This window comes from Carex rostrata, chromosome 9 (assembly GCF_964058835.1).
Source record: "Carex rostrata chromosome 9, lpCarRost1.2, whole genome shotgun sequence".
Classification (NCBI taxonomy): domain Eukaryota; kingdom Viridiplantae; phylum Streptophyta; class Magnoliopsida; order Poales; family Cyperaceae; genus Carex; species Carex rostrata.
Genome location: NC_135926.1, coordinates 13,386,121 through 13,405,426, shown reverse-complemented (window position 1 = coordinate 13,405,426; position 19,306 = coordinate 13,386,121). Strand labels below are relative to the sequence as shown.

Sequence of the window (19,306 nt, the reverse complement as noted above, 5' to 3'; positions counted from 1 at the left end):
CCTTGCAACCGTGATTTTTTTTAAGATTGCTAATTTGATATATTAATTATTAATATAATTGCTGAGATACACTACAGATTTTAAATTAACAAATTTACTTTGAAAGAAAATGTTTTCTTTTGAACACCTGGCAAAACATTTTATTTTTATTAGGTATGTTTGTTTTGTCCGCTCTCTTCGCCGCTTATGTGGATGAAAAATGAAATTACGAAGATGCATGATCTTATCTAATTAATTTATTTAAATGACTTATCAGCGGTAGTTAATTTTTTTTATTCCATCGCTGTAGATGTTCTTAAATTGGATAATATATGTTTTGGAATAATGTTCTTGACTATGTATTGATATATAATAATCGTAAAAATGATCACATTTACATGTATCGTCATCTTAAATAAGTTTACCGGAAATTCAGTTTTAAGCATTATATAAGCACGATGTCGAGACTATAAATATTTTTCTCTTTGCAATTCATCAATACTGTATGAAACAAATAAGCAAACAATAAATTGCATATGCTTATAGCAAATAAAATATTACCTGACGGATCGCTAAAAAGTACAGACAATAGACACAACAACGCATGAGAGAACTGACGGCCGCGATCCAACGGGATTGCAGGGACCCTGTTATTCCAAATCCAGCCTTTCATATAAAGTTGGAATAACAGGGATCGCAGCAGATTTATTTCCGCGATTATCTGATTATCCGATTGGAAATTCCGAATCTCAAGTTGTTTATCCTGTCGCACCAAGATGCGACTCTTCGACTAAACGAAACCCCTACCCATCCACCCACAGACCCACTCTCTGTGTTTCCAAAATTTCAACCTCGCTACGGCGGCTAGGGGTGCAAACGGATCGGATAATTCCTCGCTCGCGGCGTTTTCTGTTCGTAGCGTCCAGCGCTAGGTATAGTTTATGGATGTCTTTCTTGTCAATATTTAGTTTTGACTCAATCCTTACGAGCAATGGTTCTACTTAGGTGGTTAGGTTAGATCTCCCCGTAATCCTCTTATTGCTCGATAAATCTCAGGTGTTAACTGTTTCAATGAAGTATTTTAATGCAACTTTCTTGCAAGCTTCATTTAATTCAATTTCTAATTTAATTTCGGATCTCTCTCTTCCAACAACTATACACGGTCAGTACCCATCACAATAAATTCTGTTTTTCAGGGATTTTGCTGAAAGTTCTTTAAAGAAAATCTCAAATTGGAATACAAAATGTCAAACATGCACTATCTGCTTTCTGTAGGCTTTGACCCATATAAATTGAGAACTCTATTCAGTTTAGCTGTCTGGCCCTGGTCCAACTAAACATCCAATTAATTTGCAAGGGACCTGATGCATTACTTTTTAAGATGGTCGTGTTTCCAGAGCATAGCTATTATCTTTCTGTAAATGCTAAAATTTCTGTTTAATTTCCAAGTGGGAATTTTTGCACTACATGGCAGTTGTTGGGTTGCACATCTCTGGCAGGCAACTAGGCTATGACTGTGCTGTTGAAATTCTCTAATTTGTATCTAAAATGCTTGTTGGGTACCATTGTTTGTAGATTGGTCCATTCCAATCCAGCAACGGGGAGAAGGCCAAACTGAAAGTTAAGGTTCGCCTCAACATCCACGGGATTGTCTCTGTTGACTCAGCAACTGTAAGTATTTGAGACAGTACTATTTAAATTTTATAAAATGTTTTCAACCGCCAAGTCCTTTTTGGTTAATCGTCAAGGACTCTTAGCCATCTAGGCTATTAGTTCCGGCTTGTTGTTGAACATGTTTCTTCCTTTATCGGGGGTTTTGCTCATCCAAAACTTTCGGGTATAATTTATAGACCAGAAAGCACCTCTGCTCCAGGTTGATTTTCTTTGGTTCATAAAATAATGTCACATGCAACTTTAATATATTTATTGTTACTCAATTGTTGCAGATGATAGAAGAGGAGGAAACTGAAGTTCCTGTTTCCACCACAAACTTGAATGAATTACCGAAAGAGGCTACAAAGATGGAAACTAATGAGTCTCAGAATGATGCCGCCACAGCTGGAGCAGATGTCAACATGCAGGATTCGAAACCTGAAGCAGATGCTGGTGCTGCTGCTCCTGGGAGTGAAAACGGCACCCCAGAATCTGATGAGAAGCATGTGCAGATGGAAACTGAGACCAAGGTAATGTTGTCCTTGCCCAAAGTTTTCATATACATTTTTGGTTATATTGTGCGTTTGTTGAAGCAACATAACTTGCTTTCTCAAAAGACAAAGATGGAAATCTAACAAGCAGCAAAGGCTGCAATTTTCATAGTCTCACTGAGCTAATTTCTATGACGGAATTGATCTTGAGACCTAACTGCTTACTCTAGAAAGCAATTTGTTGTCACTGATCCTCAACTTTGTGCTGCTTTATTCTGTACAAATATTTATGTCTCGGTAACCTGAGATATCCTTTTGCAATGGAAGACTCATGCGCACTGTCAATGAAAAATTAAGCATATTCTGCTGTAATAATATGGCTGCCTGACGTGAGACAATATTTTGAGAAATCAAGTTAGGGCTGAGGGCTGAGGCAGAGACGGAGGTTGCAAAGGTAGACATAAGGAGGTACTCTTGCGAGTTTTGTGGAATTGTGAGATCTAAGAGATCTCTCATAACATCTCACATCCACTCCGCGCATCAGGTAACTAATTACTCACTCACACATCTTTTTTCCTTCTTTTTCTCTGTGACAATGGTAATTATAACTTGAGATGTGATGTGATGTTTGCAGGAAGAAGAAGCGGCCAAAGGCCAAGTAGATTGTGAAAAGGAGCAGCAGCTGATGAAGGAGGCAGAAAGAAAGAGATGCAAGGAGTGTGGTGTTTCGTTCAAAAAACCAGCTTATCTCAAACAACACATGTTCTCTCATTCCTCTCAGGTCAAATTCTACGTTCCCTTTTACCAATTATCTATACCTTGTATATCTGTTACAAACAATTCGCATCAGTATCTGATTTTATGTACATGCTCTGCAGTTTGAATCTGATTCCATTCCCTTGATAAAAAGGATTACTAATTAAATCTTACTGAGAAATGCGAAACTAAATTCAGAGATTTTGCAGGTCCTCCTTACATTTATAAAAAATGTAATCAATGGGTGTGAAGCATTGGATCTCATATAAAAGATCTCCAAAATGCGAAGAGGTACATGCCTTGAATGGACTAGTAGCAGGATGGGCTGACCTCCTGTGAAGCTCCTTTAATATTTGTGCCTCAGTATCACGCTTCTTACTTGCCAGGTTTGATTTGATTTTCTTTCAACTTTGGAATTTTGAATGGGCAACTGTGTAAACTAATGCAAAATGCTGTAATACTGCATAGAGAAAAATAATTTACATACATGGACAATGATAATTTGTTTGCATCTTGTGAACAACACCAGTTGCAGATCAAAAGGTTTAGTTAATGAAAAGGCATTTGATAGGCATTTGATCATTTCCCTAACCTTTTCATCTTGACTCAATTAAATCATTTTTGAGTGAAAATATTAACTCTGCAACTTACCAACACACCACACACTCCCCTTTGCTTGATTTATCTTAATTAGTATTGACAAGAAGCACGTACAACATTTGTCAATATTTTTTTTTTCTTTCCCTGTTAATATGAATTATGTATTGTTTTGCAAATATCTGAAGAGATTATTGGTGTAGTTTCCTTGAACCTTTTAAAAAGAGTTAAGTTTTTATTCTGTTGGTTTGATTGAGTTAATATTGCTTTAATAGGTATTTATCAAATTTTGTATGTGACAATTGCAGAAGCTATTTTCATGCCCTTGGGAAGATTGCAAATCGAGCTATAAAAGAAAGGACCATCTGAACAGGCATTTGATGTCACACCAAGGCAAGACATTCAGTTGCCCTGTGGAGAGTTGCAACAGTCGGTTTGTGATTAAAGCTAATATGAACAGACATGTTAAAGATTTCCACGAGTGTATATCACCTGATAAAGAGCACAAGCAGAAACAGCTAGAGTTTGTATGCCAGGAGGTCGGTTGTGGGAAAACATTCAAATATCCTTCTAAGCTTGCAACACATGAGAAATCACATGGTACTTAACTGGCAACTCCTCTGTTTTAACTCTCTTATTATTTTAAATGAAGCTTATTATAAAGAAATCACGGTACACACTTTGTGGGTTGTCTAAAGTGAGCAACAAACTGGTTTTATAAATAAAAGTAAAAATTGAGCACTTTGCGCTGACTGTAAATCTCTAATAATTCATCATAAACTGCAGCAAAATGTTTCTCATCTAATTTATACTCTCGTTTTTCTGAAGAAATATAAATTCTTCTTTTACTATTGTCCTCCATTGATATATCTAAAACTCAAAATCCTAATTCTGTATCTATTGAGAAGCAAGTTGTGAACTTGGAATAAAACATGATGTATTGAGCAAGCAGCAATGTACAAACAAACCCAATACACGATCTTTACCAATAAAAATACATCCTGTGAGAATGCTTGTTTTTTCCATTTAAAACGGCCCACACTATGAGATTTTTTTTTTTTTTTTTTTTTGTAAATACCAAAAGGTTATACTATCTTCTGTAAATAATTGGAAATAGAGTGGGCATTTCTTTTGGGGAAAAAAACAAAAAAAAAATCATGAATGAAGTTGAGCTGTACTAATGTGCTGCCAATGATGTGTCAGTGAAACTGGACTGTTGTGAGGTTATATGCATGGAACAAGACTGTCTGAAACATTTCTCAAATGCGGAATGTCTGAAGGAGCATATGAAATTATGTCACAGCTATATTACTTGTGAGACATGTGGGAAGAAACAATTGAAGAAGAACATGAAGCGCCACCAGCGTACACATGAAGAAGGCACTGCTATGCCAAAGATAAAATGCTCTTTTGAAGATTGCAAGGCTACATTTTCTAATGTAAAAGACTACTCCCATTCCATTGAATCGTTCTCTGTAGTTAGAAGTTTTACTCCAATTCTGAGTTAGGATTTTTATTTTGATGATGGATCGTGTAGAAATCAAACCTAAAGAAGCATGTGGTGGCTGTCCATGAAGATTTTAGGCCGTTTTCCTGCCGCATCTCTGGATGCGATGAAAGGTTTGCTTACCGCCATGTCAGGGACAACCATGAGAGGACTGCTAGACATCTGTATTGTCATGTAAGTGCTTCATCATTTCTGGTAACCGTGATTTTTGTGTTATGCAAGTGCAATTATCATTTTCATGTAGCTCCAATTCTTGTGTATCCACGGAAATTGTAAGAAATATCACATAATACATGTACAAAATGAAGAAAAATGTCCTCTTGGATTGCTGTCCTTTTTTTTGAATATTCTAGAATATCCCCATACTTCATTACGCATCTGGGTTGTTTGTGGGTTTTAAAAGGGCTAAGAATGGAAATTTATGCTGATATTTACCCAGGATGTAGTGTGGGTACACCTTTGTATCAATATTTAGCCCAATATTACAATGTTTTGGATATAAAAACTGCAATTTAGTCACTGAGATGGTTGAATCTTATGTGAATAGTATAATTATACAGTTCAAAGGTCAATGCGACCTACTTGCCCTTTAGTAGGTCAGACAGGTTGTTCATCTTATTAATTGGTTGTCTGGTGGTAATAGGGGGACTTTGAGGAAGCAGACGAGGAGTTCCAATCAAGGGAGAGAGGTGGAAGAAAGAGAAAAACTGTAACAATTGAAATGTTGCAGAGAAAGAGAGTGGCTATGTCGCCTGATTCATCTCATGTTCAGAATTCCTCTGCCTCTTTGGAGAACGCATCAGAGTACCTGAGATGGTTGCTTTCTTGCTAGATTAGGTTAATGGTTTAGTGCCTTGTACATTTGTTTATAATAGTGCAGTGACAGTAAAGCATGTCAAAAGTTTTAACATATAGATATATTAATTTAAGCAAAGCTAGCATGTGCTATGCTCACTAAAGGGCTTAGTGAGCATAACTCGAGAATCTATCAGATTGGCTTCAAACAATGAAGCTTAAACCATTGAAATCGATATACTTTACGAGTGATGCCTGTAGATTCAAAATTTTGAAAATTTCAAACTTATTCAGTACAAAGTCAAGCAGTACAAAACTAATGAAAAATGAATGTTTATAAATTATTTTAATGCATTCATTTTTTAATTATTTACCGATCGACTTTATACTAAATTAATTTGAAATTTTTTAAATTTTACATGTACACATTTCGCTCATGAAGTAGATCAGTTTTAACAGTTTTAATTCGCCATTTGAATCTAATCTAATAGATTTTAAAGTTTATGTTCATTAAACTCTCTTGGCGAGCATAACACACACGCTAATATTATTCTATTAATTTTGTCCTATTTACTGTAGGTGCGGTGTTTTGTTTGTATTGTGATTGTGCTTAACTTGAAAGAGAGATTGGTGTTTTATGGACCAGTAATGAAAATATATTACTCTTCATGTGTTGAAATTGTGATGGAATTTTTATAACGGTGATTAAGTTGTCATTATGACGTCATCTGCAAGTATCCAAAAAATATGAATTGAAATAAATAATATTTTTTATTTGTCAGAACTTCACCTCTGGAAATTAAGGGAGAAATTTTCATAATTTATTATTGTTTAGTTCGATATTTAATGAGAAAAATAAGATTAACAAAGGTTCCTATTCTTTAACCTCTTTCAATCTCTTAAATCTATATTTTGTTGCTCTTTTAAATTGGAGTGTTTTTGTGTGAATCAAATATGATGTTATTTTTGGAAAGAAGTGGTATTGCCACAGATTTTCATTAAATTGAAAATCAAAGTATTACGCACGCAGCATTACTGGTAGTCTGGTACTAGCTACACGCGTACCATAAGCCTAAACAATTATTAAGCACATACCTACAAAAAAAGAACCATCAACCGACAATAAAACCTAGCATCATCAAAAAATAACCTACAACTAACAATTCAGAAAAACACACAATACAAACACAATCCTACAAATGTTAATGGCAACAACAAAAGTAAAAGTTTGCATTTAAGACCATGCATCTTCCAAATTCATCCAAGGCATCGTATGCAACTCGTTTTCACCATCCAAAACTGTCCCTCCTCTATTCATATTCATAAGGGTTGTAACATGTATATCCCCCATGGAAATAGTCCGCATGGCACCTAAGAGGTTCTTCACATCACAAGACATAATAAGCTTTAGTTGCGCTCAGTTAGTACCTAAGAGGTTCTTCACATCACAAGGCATAATAAGTTTTAGTTGCTCAGTTAAATCAGTTTTATGTTAATATACTCAAAAGAAAGCAAGTGAAAAATCTTGGAACCTAAAATTTGAATATTCAGAATATTACCATTACAAAAAACAATCATGTTTCTATCCAACTAAAATGACATGATGTTAAATTGTTAATAATGTAACTATTCTAGTGCAAAATATCTAATCGAAATTTCATTAATTAAAGCCAAATAAAAAATCACAGTGGTGGTAGGGAGAAGGGAGAAATTTCAACAATTAGAGAGACAATTACTATAATCCGAGTGAAGGTACGATTTTTGTGCTTCATCCAAATTTTCCACAGCTGCAGCTAAAATTTTAAATAAAGAATAGATATCAATTAAGCCGATTTTTTTATTTATATCCAAAAAATAAATAAAATTAAAAAAAATAACCCAATTGCGAGTGAAATTCGAAATTTACCCAAACCGGTTATCCAATAACCGGATTTGAGATAAATGTCCAGTTAGTGATTAACTGGTTTAAAAAAAAAAAAAAAAAACCAACTTTCCGGTTAGTGGTTAACCGGTTTTATTTCTTGAGTTCGGTGAACCACTAACCGGACATTTATCCCAAATCCGGTTATTGGATAACCGGTTTGGGTAAATTTCGAATTTCACTCGCAATTGGGTTATTTTTTTTTTTTTTTTTTTTTTTTGGATATAAATAAAAAAATCGGTCAATTAAGTTCTATTCATTCTATTTAAATCCCATTGACCGATTTTTTTATTTATATCCAAAAAATAAATAAAATTTTAAAAAATAATCCAATTGCGAGTGAAATTCAAAATTTACCCAAACCGGTTATCCAATAACCGGATTTGGGATAAATGTCCGATTAGTGGTTCACCGAACTCAAGAAATAAAACCGGTTAACCACTAACCGGAAAGTTGGTTTTTGTTTTTTTGTTTTTAACCGGTTAATCACTAACCGGAATTTTTTTTTTAAAAACAGAAATTTCTAATTTTTTTATTTTTTGTATTAAAATATTAGAAATGTTGAATATATTTCTTTGAAAATAGATGGAATACAATATAATTTGATTTATTAGAAAGACTGCAACAAATAACCCGGATCAATATTTTTCAGGCCGGATTTTTCGCGGCTGTAAGAAAAATTAATATATTTCTTTATGTGTTATTGGAAAAAAATAAAAATGTTTAGATTCTGAGTTATTGATCCCGGTTCAAAAGTCACTTCTAGATAATCCAGAAAATATTGTGATCTTTCTAGTACATTTAATTTATAAAAAGTTGTATCTATTTTGAAAATTCTTTTTGAAAAACAATCATTAAATAAATTAAAGTTTTTATTTTTTTTCAAAAACAATCATTAAATAAATTTTACATTTTTTGAAATTTTTTTACTATTTTTTTAGATTTATTGAAAATCAATGTTTTTGGATGGTCCAGAATTTTCAGATCAAGTGATTTTCTAAATATCTAAAAAAATGGTAAATTTTTTTTTCAAAAAATGTTAAATTTGGTCTCCAAACACATATTAATATGGAGAACAAGATGAACGGTTCGAATCGACCGTTAGGATTTGAAAACTCGAATATAGAGCCGTAGCACGGTAACAACCCGTGATATGCATAGTACCATAGACTCACTCTAGAAGAATTGTCTAATATCGTGTATTAGTTGTCTTTCATATTTTACTGCTAGTCTTTCATCTTCTTTTTATCGTTTTTCATTTTTTACTAATTGTCTTTTATCTTGCACTGGTTGTCTTTAATTTTTTACTAGTTGTTTTTCACCTCCTACTTGTTAATTTTACCTTCTACTAGTTAATTTTTCACTTTTTTTAGTTGTCTTTACTTGTATTGATTGTTTTTTATATTTTGCTAATTGTCTTTCATCTTATATTATTGTATTTCATATTTTTTTAGTTGTTTTTTAAGTTCTTTCATAATCTTCATGATCTTTCGTAATCTTTATGATACATCTTTTTAATATCCGACATTCCAAATAACTTATGTGAATCTTCCATCATATCATATCTATCAAATCATTTCTTGTAACTTAAGAAAATCATGCAATAGATTATCTTGTGTGACTTGTCATGATATGCACGTTGACTTACTTTGTTTGCTTTGACATTCGAACATGACTTGTTGCACCAACTTGCCATTATATGAATTGTTGACTTTCTTTGACCTTTGATAGTAACTACTAAACCTGCATACATCTTAAACAGAGAAACTGTAAAATTCAATGATTATATATTTTGCAAATTAGTCAAGCATCACAAAAAATTGCTTGCAACAACAAGAATTGGATATTGGAAGGAGACATTTAGATTTGTAGTTGTCATTTTCAACAAGGCTCTGATACCAATTAGATATGATCGATTTAATATAGAGGCAGACTTAATATATTTTAGTAGTGGATGAGAAAACACTCTATGACAGAAAATTTACTTGTACTATCAATATTCTCTTACTCTTTTACGTTCAAAAGGCTCATTACACATTGTATAAACCTCATATAAATTTTCTACACACTCTATTATAAGTTTATAACTAAATAACATTTAAACTTCTCATACATATTTTTCATCTTTCAAGACAACTTAGAAGATCACAACATGACCTGATTATTCCAACATTAAGCAATACATTCATGATAATTATAAAAATTTGTAACCATTAACTATTATATTTGACTAATAATTAAGCTTATTAATTTCTAACATAGGACTATTATATATGTACTAGAACTATGACCTAGTAGTAGTTAGGGATTATTTAGGGATAGTATTATAGGTCTTAGGTCGTAGGACTAGAAATTTGGAGTCAAGAATGTAAGCTTATGACTTTGACCTTTACGATTAATAGTTTAGATATAATATAGTTAATATTAGTATTAGTATTATTACTATCACTTTCACTTTCACTTTTATTTTTATTTTTTTATTACTACTTTATTACTACTTATCTTTATTTTATAACTGTGATTGGATTTTATTTGTAGCCTACCCCAACTTGTTTGGGAATCCATATCCTCTTCGGTATTGTAGAGGATCACCCTCACTTTACGGTTTGAGATTAAATTTCAATCAGTTTGGTATTCGGGCTGCAATAGGGGGCAATATTTTTTGGCTTTGAGATTCGTGCCAAGTTAAAAAGAACGGTTCAGATCTAGTAATTGTAAAAGATTCCCTTATCAGGTATTGGAGAGGATGTGAATTTCTTGTTTGAGACTAAAAGCTTGGTTGTTGTTGTTGTAATTTTTAACGGTATTCAACTCTCAAAATAAGTGTTACAAAAAATAAAAAAAGATAATAAGTCAAGTCATTTCTTTCACCCTCTTTCAAATAACATTTAATATTTCCTTTTATATATTTGATACAAGCTTTATTAAGTCACTACCGTAATCAGAAAAATGATAAATTAGAGAAAAATAAAAAATTATTTTTGAGTTGTATAATATAATTATTGCTCTCAAAATAACGCATACTAAAACTTATTTTCATAACACCGCACCGCCAGCAAGATATTTTCATAACACGAATCTTGATGAAAATATAAATGATGGTAATTTTCCGTCCATCCAATGATTCCAATCTGCTGTAAAAGCTGGGTGATACGAATCTTGGTTTGAAGAGTGAGTGACGCATCAGAAATATCTCTGACGAGGAAATATAATATTTAGACATTTTAAGGGGGCAAAATGAAAATACTCCCGGAGCTCAAAAATACAACACAAAAAGAGCTTCACAGGCGGGAGACGAAAAGGCGCTTAGAAGTTGGAACCCTTCTCTCTCTCTCTCTCTCTTTCTCTCCCTCTCCATCCCCCCGAAAGATCGAACCTTCCCCCCCTCTCTCTTTCTCTTTCTCTTTCTCCTTCTCCATCACTGGTCCAGGCCTCCAAGCTTCTCTCGTTCTCTCCATTTGTTTCGCTTTCCGCACCTTTACGCGCGACTTTCTTTCTACTCTTCTGCTCTTCTCCCCAAAATCAAACACATGTCAGAACCAAACCTCGAGCCGTTGAAACTATTGCGACGGCGATGGGAGCTCGCATCAGTTCTAAATTTCTTTGACGTAAGTTCAGCTCTAATAGTTTTAAATTGCTGGTAATTTCATTTAGTTAATTCGTGCAATTTTTTTTGTGCATATTAGGTTTTTGAGCCGCTGATGAAGGCTGAGTTAGGTTTATCAGCTGAAGAGATAGAAGAGGCTTTGATTTCGCCAAATAATGATCTGGCAAGGCTTCACATTGCTCTTTTGAAGGTTTTCCTCTGCTCTTTATTTCCGATCACTCACCACTTTAAGGAAATGGTTTGTTCGATTAATTTAATGAATCAAGTTATTCCAATCTTGTTTGGTTACTGTTATTTTGCTTGTACAAGGATTACGGAAAATCGTACCATTGGCTGCATTTTTTTTTATTGGAGATGTTTAAACTTGCAGACAACTTTGCCTTTTTTTTCCAATATGCAAATAATAAAATTGATGGTATTCTCAGTAACCTAAGTCCAACATCATGTGGTGTGAGAGAATAGAAAAAGTCAGTACTTTATTAGCCACGATATATAATAAAAAATAGTTGATTCCTCAAATTGCTGGAGAAATGACCGGTCAGTTTTCTCGTTACACCAATTTTTATACACAGCCTTTGTAAAATACGGAGAAAATATCTACAATCTATTTTTTTTTTTAAATTCTGATAAGCTTTTTTACAGATGCCAACTTACCATGGTTGTCACTTGTCAATATAACATATATTATTTGTTCTTCTGCTATTAATTTTCTGTTAAAGTAAGCATGAAAGATGCTGTAAGAAAAAATAAAAGAAGAGTCAAAATGATACTTGCTAACTTTTTTTTATAAAAAATAAAAAATCATTTAGGGAATTCCACCGGCAGCAAGAAACATGAAGGAACCAAATGCATGGATAACAGCAACCAGCAAAAAGCTAGACCCCTGGTGGAAATGGGTATGTAACTAAGTTCAAATTTTGAAAAATGCAGGATTGATAGAATTGTCAGGTTCTAATTTATTTGTTACAACTTTCTCATGGTTCAATGTTTGATTAATTATTTCCTTGTCTGAGAGCAGGTTGCTGAGGGAGAAAACCCACTCAGACCTGATCATGGGTATGTAATTGGTACAATTCTTAAATTTTGTCAATGTTTTCTGTATTTCAACCTTGTTTGGGACTAAAGGCTTTGTTGTTTTTTTTTTTCTGTACTTCAACCTGGAATACTTAACATTTATATTAGATTGAGCTTGGTATCCAGCTCTCTGTTTAATCTATATATCAAAAGACTATTGTTCTTATGTTTTTGCCCAAAAATCATGAAAATTTAGATTTGGAAGAAAGCACACATGCAAAACAGCTCATATTCTTGTTGCATATACAGGAAGGAAATAACTACATATGCAGAGCTCAATCCTGTGACCCGTTTGCTGATTTTGAAAGCAGTTTGTGAGCTTCGAGGCGAGGTAATGTTTTCTTCTCACATGGCTTATCCGGGCACTTTTTATGTTGCATTAATTTTTTACTTTATTTTTACTTTATTTGTTTGCATTTGGTAGCAAGAGGATGTGTTGAGGTATATCGCTGATGAGCTCAAAATGGGAAGGCCAATTATTAATTTTCGTAAAGAGAGCATAGGAAACAACAGAGGTTTTACATACTGGTAAGCCTGGACTTTACTTTTATTGATTATCTTAGTAATTCATTTGAGTGTCAATCTTTTCTGTGATGTCTTAATTTATTGATTAGCTCATTCCTGTGATGTCTTAATGTCCTTCTTTTGTATTACTTTTTTATTTGTGTTATTGCATTTTTCATATGTATCACATTTCCCCTTTGCCTGTTTCGAAATCCTACTGCACATCAACTTGTTTATGAAGTACAAAACTAAACTGACCAGTACTGGTATAATCTGACCATGGTGGTGGAACCTGAACAAACCCTTCTCAATATATATATTTTTTTTGTTAGGTATGACGGGACCTCTGATTTAGGCTATAGGCTGTACAGAGAAGAGGTTAAAGTTGAACATAAGCCGAATTGGAACAGAAAAGGCCGATTAACTGAGTCAAAAATGGAGTTTCAGTGGGAAACTATTGCAACAAATCTTGATGAATTTCAAGAGATAGCAGTATGGCTTGTTTAACTTGTTTATTGTTATCATATTAACTTTTTGTTTTTTTAGTTTTACCAAGGTTTCCATACCAGTTGGTTGTATCAGACAATCAGTACAGATTTGGTGCCATGATATGAGAAAACCTGCTTCGGTAAACCAAATATTGCATCTTTTGAGGTTGGATCACAAATGTTAAATGCAGTAAGGAAATTATGAATTTTATATGACCATTTACCACTGGCTTTTCTTAGGATATATGCTACATGACCATGGGTGCAGATTGGCAATGATGCTTACGTTCCATAGAAATGGCTGAGACCTTGATTTATTTTGGATGAGTCCATGAATGGAATATCAAATAGGGGTGCAAACGGATTGGATATTATCCATCCATATCCAATCCGTATCTGATCCGTTTGCACCCCATATCAAATGATGTGCATGAAAAAGAGTGGAAAAGAATTTTGGGAGGGTTCGTTTAATAATATGTTAATTAGTGCATTGATTTCTTTTTGGAATTTAGGAAAAAATGATATCTAGTGAAGATATTCAGGAAGCTTCTATTGGGGAGAGAATAAAAGTAGACATCTTACCTAAAGTTGAGGCACTTTACAAGGTAATAGATGTAAATCATTTACTATGCATTATCTATTTTATCTTTCTTTCTGCTGAATGCTGCTTTTATGGTTGTTTCTAATCCTACAAGCCACCAAGGTCATATGAGAAAGTACATAGAGGAGCTTGCACTCATGTTATACCAACATAAAATAATGAGTGTGATGCCAACATGATTTCACTCTTCTGATATATTTGGAAGTTATTATAATTCATTGTAGAAGTTTGTAACTTGCAGGAGCAAGTATTGTAGTCTGACTGCTTTGTGTTTCTTTTACTCTGCATCTTTGTGTGATCCACAACAGAAGAGAGAAAGGAAGCTTAAGCGGCAGCAAAAGGAGGCACTGATGCTAGATGTTTTTCGCAATTCTCTGAGAATTTCACGTACCCGCCGTGGGCTTCAGCCTGTCAGTTACACCTATGGTTAGTTATTATGTCATGTTATTTGTTTATGGGATATGTTATAGTGACAATAATCTTATTTGACAACCAAAAATATGCTTATCCAAATAAATTTTAGAATTTTAGATATTTTCTTCATCATCTCTCAAATTCGGCACGGTATGAAAACAGGTTAAGCATCCATCTAGTGAGAAGAAATACAAACAGACCTGTTCTATGCTTTTGATTGGCAGCCAACCATTTTCAAATTGCACCAAGTTCAACGCAAGATTCTATCTAATTGACAATTAATGATCTCTTCCTCTCCATCTAAGACCCCCCCCCCCCCCCCCCCCCCCCCCCCCCAATCCCCTCCCCTCCCTCCCACCTTGATAGTCTGACATGTTTTGATTCAGTTGCAAAATCCTAAAAAGAAAATGCCATTTATTTCCTCCTGATTTCCAGTATCAAGCATGAATTTTACCACATCCGCCTTTCTTTCTTTTTCTGAAAATTTCCTTTTAGTCAGATGTGATCTCTCTTATGGCGTTTTGAGGGAAAATATGAGGTTTCTGTGATCCAATTTTTTTTTTCTTACCATCTTCCAAAAAAAATATGAACCAAAAGCCACTTTTTTGAAAAATTCCAGAATTACCAGGTCCGCACTTATTATCTGCGAAACCAAATTAGTCTGTTTAGATATTGATTGCACTGGATTTCATAACAATTTGGTTGTGCAGATAATATCTGCGGACCTGGTAAATCCTGGAAAATTTTCTGAAAAAGTGGATTTTGGATGAAGGAAATCAAGGCTGTCAATTAGGAATATCAGAGATAAGGATCTGCAATCTGATATTAGTTCGATTGTTTCTTTTTTATAGTTTTTAGATGATTTCCTGATTTAAATCCAAGTTTTTTGGTCAAATTTCGCTTATTTTTGACGAAAAAGGACACAAGAGTGTAGTAGTTTAAGAAGCTGACACACAATAGTGGGCCCCTCAATTACTACCTCCTAAATCAATCCACTTGCAATTTGCATTTGAAGCGTTACAGAAAATGGCTTATTAAATGCATTTCTAATTTGTTATTCTGAGATTCAATATATTAGAAAAATTTTAATTAACAATTTATTACTTATTCTTGTATATTGATGAATTTTGACGTCATTTGTCACAGTTGTTGAATTGGTTGTGAGTATACCTTTTCCTTTTTCTTCTTTTGTATTTATCTTTGTCCAAGTCTGTATTGCATCTCTGATGGATTTCTGTATCAGTGCATTAATGATTTATTTTATTAAGGTGGTCTCTCCTATTTAGCAAATTAAGCCTTGATTAACCATGGAACTGTTCCATAGAGACTTTGTTGAGGCCAATGTTGTCTCACCTAACCTATTTTTTTCACTTATGATATGAGGCTCAATCAAGCTTTGGTTTAGCTCTCGCTTTATTATCCATATGCAATTAAACACCAAATAAGCCCATGTAACAATCGGCTCATAGTTTCCAAATTTATTTTGCAGAGCTCTTTGCAATTCTAGCCATGAAATACTAACTACTGTTATGTTGTTTTTGTAAATAGATGATTATGATCAGCGTATCAATGAAGCCATAAATCAAGCAGAGTAAGTTCCTAAATTGAGTCCTTTCAGTATTGAAGTTCTAAATTAAGAGCCACATTTTGGTTTTCAATGATTTTTGTAATAAAGTACTAATTAATGTTCTAATTTGATTATTTGAACTAGGAATATCAGGAATGATGATCGCAAAGATAATTCTCAAGAGGGATCCCGAAATGGAGCCCTCCAGTCTGACAGTGCTACCTCTTCTAAGGCAGACTCGCATAGTGACTTTGGTCTTACCAATTCTGATAGTGATTGTGGAAAAGGGCGTATTGCCAAAAGAAAGCGCGGTCAAAACCCTAATTTACCGGTGGTGCTTCGCCGGAGTAAAAGAAATGCACCTACCAGTGATCAAATGGGATACCGAGGAAATGGTACACCCGAGGCCAAAAAAAGACTGAGGCAGAGGCCGGTAGTTAACACTGAGTACATATCAGACTCTGAAGCAGATATGTGCAATTATCAGGAGGCTGCTAGGGTTTCAGATAGTGAGTCGGATTAGTAGTTAACCTTATTTTTTGTATGTAGATTAGGGTATGTGTCCAGTGCGAAGTTTTGTTTTATGTGCTAAAGATGGTCTCTCAGCACATATATACTGGCTAATCTGGGGTTATGTATGCACTAATAGCAGTGAAGTTATCTCTTTTGCAATAGTACCTTCAACATTAGTTCAAAAAATCACATCACTTCTGATATTTATATTTTGATGTGTATGCGTCTTTCATGCTGAAAAATCTAATTCAATGATCTGGATTAGTCGTTTCAATTTTTTTTTTATCTATTACTCAATGCAAAGGAAAATTTGTGAAATTTCAAACGAAATGGACATCGTACACTAAAATTTGTCAGCCAATAGAACATTTTCTAATACTCAGATAGAAATAATGCAATATCTCTTAAAAAAATTATTTTGATAATTTCTACAATTTCATAAAAATACGGTTGAAATTTGAATTCATTAATATGGAAATGATTTATATCAAGCATGTATAATGTATATAAGACATGATAAGATTTAATTTATATTTTATTTAAGCTAAGTAATTTAAAATTTTAGTGATGTGAAATTGTTGATACGTGATGCATAATCAAATAACATTCATATGAAATTTTTATTTGTATGTCTAATAACATATAAAGAATTCTAATTTTCTGGAAACTAAAGACAAAATGAAAGGGGCGTTTAGTTTGAAGCAAGTAGGTCATATATGATTATGGGATAAAGTTAATGAGATTAAATTACTTATTTCATCTTACTTCTTAAATTTTACATCTCGTTTGATAACATAAGTTATGGATTAAATTAATTCATATAAAGGAGTAAGGTGTTAAAAAATGAGTTATATATATGATAATGGGTTCTATAGATGGAGTAAGTGTGGATTAAGTTAATCCACCTAGAGAGATATAATAACTTATTCTGAATTAACTCATCTCTTATTCTATCTTGCTTTTTTTATTTTATTTCTCTTTTGACTCCTTAAATATAGAGTAAGAAGTTTACTTCACCTCTTACTTTCCATTCCAATCAAATATGACCGTAAATTCTAAAATCAAATAAAATTATTGCAAAATAAATATATAAGTTGGCGACGATCTCCTCTTCAGTTGCACGATGGCAAACTAGTAGATGTTAATTTCAAACGAAATGAACGTCATACACTAAAATTTGTCAATCAATAGAACATTTCCTAAAATTTAGAAAGAAATACTGCAATATCTCTCTTCTAATTTTTTGTAAACTAAAGAGAAAATGAAAGTGGGTGTTTTTTTTTTGGAGCACGTAGGTCATGTTTGATTATGGAGTAAAGTTAATAAGATTAAATTGCTTATTCTATCTTACTTCTTAACTTTTACACCTTATTTGATAACATAAGTTATGAATTAAATTTATTCATATGAAGGAATACAGTGTTGAAAAATGAGTTATGTATATGATAATGGATCCTATAGATATAGTAAGTGTAGACTTTGGAGTAAGTTAATTCATCTAGAGAAGCAGAGTAACTTATTCCGGATTAACTCACTTCTTACTCCATCATCTTGTTTCTTTTATTTTACTCCTCTTTTGATCCACGTTTAAAAAATTTACTCCACCTCTTACTACCCATTCCAATAAAGTAAATTTTAAAAGGAAAATTTGACGTAAACCTTCAGCATGCTTATATTTATGTCTAATATACACGAGCAAAACCAAACAAATTATTTTTGCCATCATACTTGGCTATTCTCAAAGTCCTCAATATATCAATAAAATAATTTAAATTGTGTCAACACTAATAACAAAAAAGGGTGTAGACTATTTAGCTTAAACATAATAAGTTAATACAAGTAAAGCAATAAAAATGAGTTTATTACATTTCTTTACTATAGATTTTTTATTCAGAAGTTTCATGTACTTTTTACTATTTTACAAATAAATATAACATTTACGATTGTCAACATTGTTTTTTTTTTTTTTTTTTATGTAGCGTTGAATAGCCGTTGATCTCCAATCTTTCCTTTTTCTTCTGCAACCACCACAAGTTTGTTCTCAGCATTCTTCAAGGGATCCAGCTAGTATGATATATGTGTCACATGACACTAACTTGAAAATTGATTGAATAGACTTTAAACGATTAATCTAAATTGTTCAAACCAATTTACTTTATGAGTAATGCGTTTACATGCAATTTTTTATATTTTCGAGTTATTTTAATATCAAATCAAGCGGTAAAAATGTTGAAAAATGAATGTATTAAAATTAACTTAAAAACTCACACATTTGACCGCTTGACTTGATACCAAATAAATTCAAAAAGTTATAAACTTTACATTTAAATGCACTACTAATGAAGTATATCGTTTTGAACAGTTTGGGTTCACCGTTTGAAGTCGATTCGATAGATTTTGGAGTTTGTGTTACATAGACTGAAATGATGCCGATATTATATTAGCCAGACTCTTCTTTAAGGACTCAACCAAATCCTCAACTAAGTGCTTCAAATTAGGAAAACTTGGCACTTCTTTACATTGCTCCCACAAAATGGAGAAAAAAGCCTTATGTAATTTCATTTTATGAGGAGAAACTGATATTATAATTTTTTCTGTTGTGAAAATTAAAATTTCTTGAAGGACAAAAATCACAAAATTGAAAATTTTAATTTATAAGAGGTGCTTAGCACTCGTTCCCCTTTATCTGCTTCGTAATTTTAATATATTTCCATAACTTAGGAAGTTGTACATTAATCTTTAGAAAGAAAATTGCATTTATCTTTCCAAAAAGAAATTAGTTATGCAGAAATGGTATTCATTTATATTATATTATTGTTTCTTATATATATATGTAGAA

At 32.9% G+C, this 19,306-nt stretch overlaps 2 protein-coding genes across 5 annotated transcripts; both read left to right on the top strand.

Annotated features, from left to right (window-relative positions):
- The first annotated feature begins 770 nt into the window (after positions 1-770).
- On the top strand, positions 771-6,379 carry LOC144559719 (transcription factor IIIA-like). 2 transcript variants are annotated; one of them, XM_078308828.1, is made up of 9 exons: positions 771-911; positions 1,555-1,650; positions 1,926-2,162; positions 2,539-2,667; positions 2,758-2,904; positions 3,785-4,076; positions 4,680-4,915; positions 5,014-5,157; positions 5,627-6,377. In XM_078308828.1, the coding sequence occupies exons 3-9, from the start codon at positions 1,926-1,928 to the stop codon at positions 5,813-5,815; spliced, it is 1,374 nt and encodes a 457-aa protein (XP_078164954.1). In that variant the 5' UTR covers positions 771-911; positions 1,555-1,650; the 3' UTR covers positions 5,816-6,377. The 2 variants fall into 2 exon arrangements, with proteins under 2 accessions (XP_078164954.1, XP_078164955.1); XM_078308829.1 differs by lacking the exon at positions 771-911 and having other exon boundaries at positions 1,558-1,650; positions 5,627-6,379.
- Positions 6,380-11,060: 4,681 nt separating this feature from the next.
- On the top strand, positions 11,061-16,670 carry LOC144559716 (DDT domain-containing protein DDR4). 3 transcript variants are annotated; one of them, XM_078308823.1, is made up of 11 exons: positions 11,061-11,307; positions 11,386-11,496; positions 12,116-12,202; positions 12,325-12,362; positions 12,630-12,711; positions 12,805-12,908; positions 13,217-13,376; positions 13,885-13,977; positions 14,282-14,399; positions 15,936-15,978; positions 16,108-16,670. In XM_078308823.1, exons 1-11 carry the CDS (start codon positions 11,230-11,232, stop codon positions 16,475-16,477), a joined length of 1,284 nt encoding a protein of 427 aa, XP_078164949.1. In that variant the 5' UTR covers positions 11,061-11,229; the 3' UTR covers positions 16,478-16,670. The 3 variants fall into 3 exon arrangements, with proteins under 3 accessions (XP_078164949.1, XP_078164948.1, XP_078164947.1); XM_078308822.1 differs by having other exon boundaries at positions 11,063-11,307; positions 12,325-12,366; positions 12,634-12,711; positions 16,099-16,670; XM_078308821.1 differs by having other exon boundaries at positions 11,064-11,307; positions 16,099-16,670.
- The last annotated feature ends 2,636 nt before the right edge of the window (positions 16,671-19,306 follow it).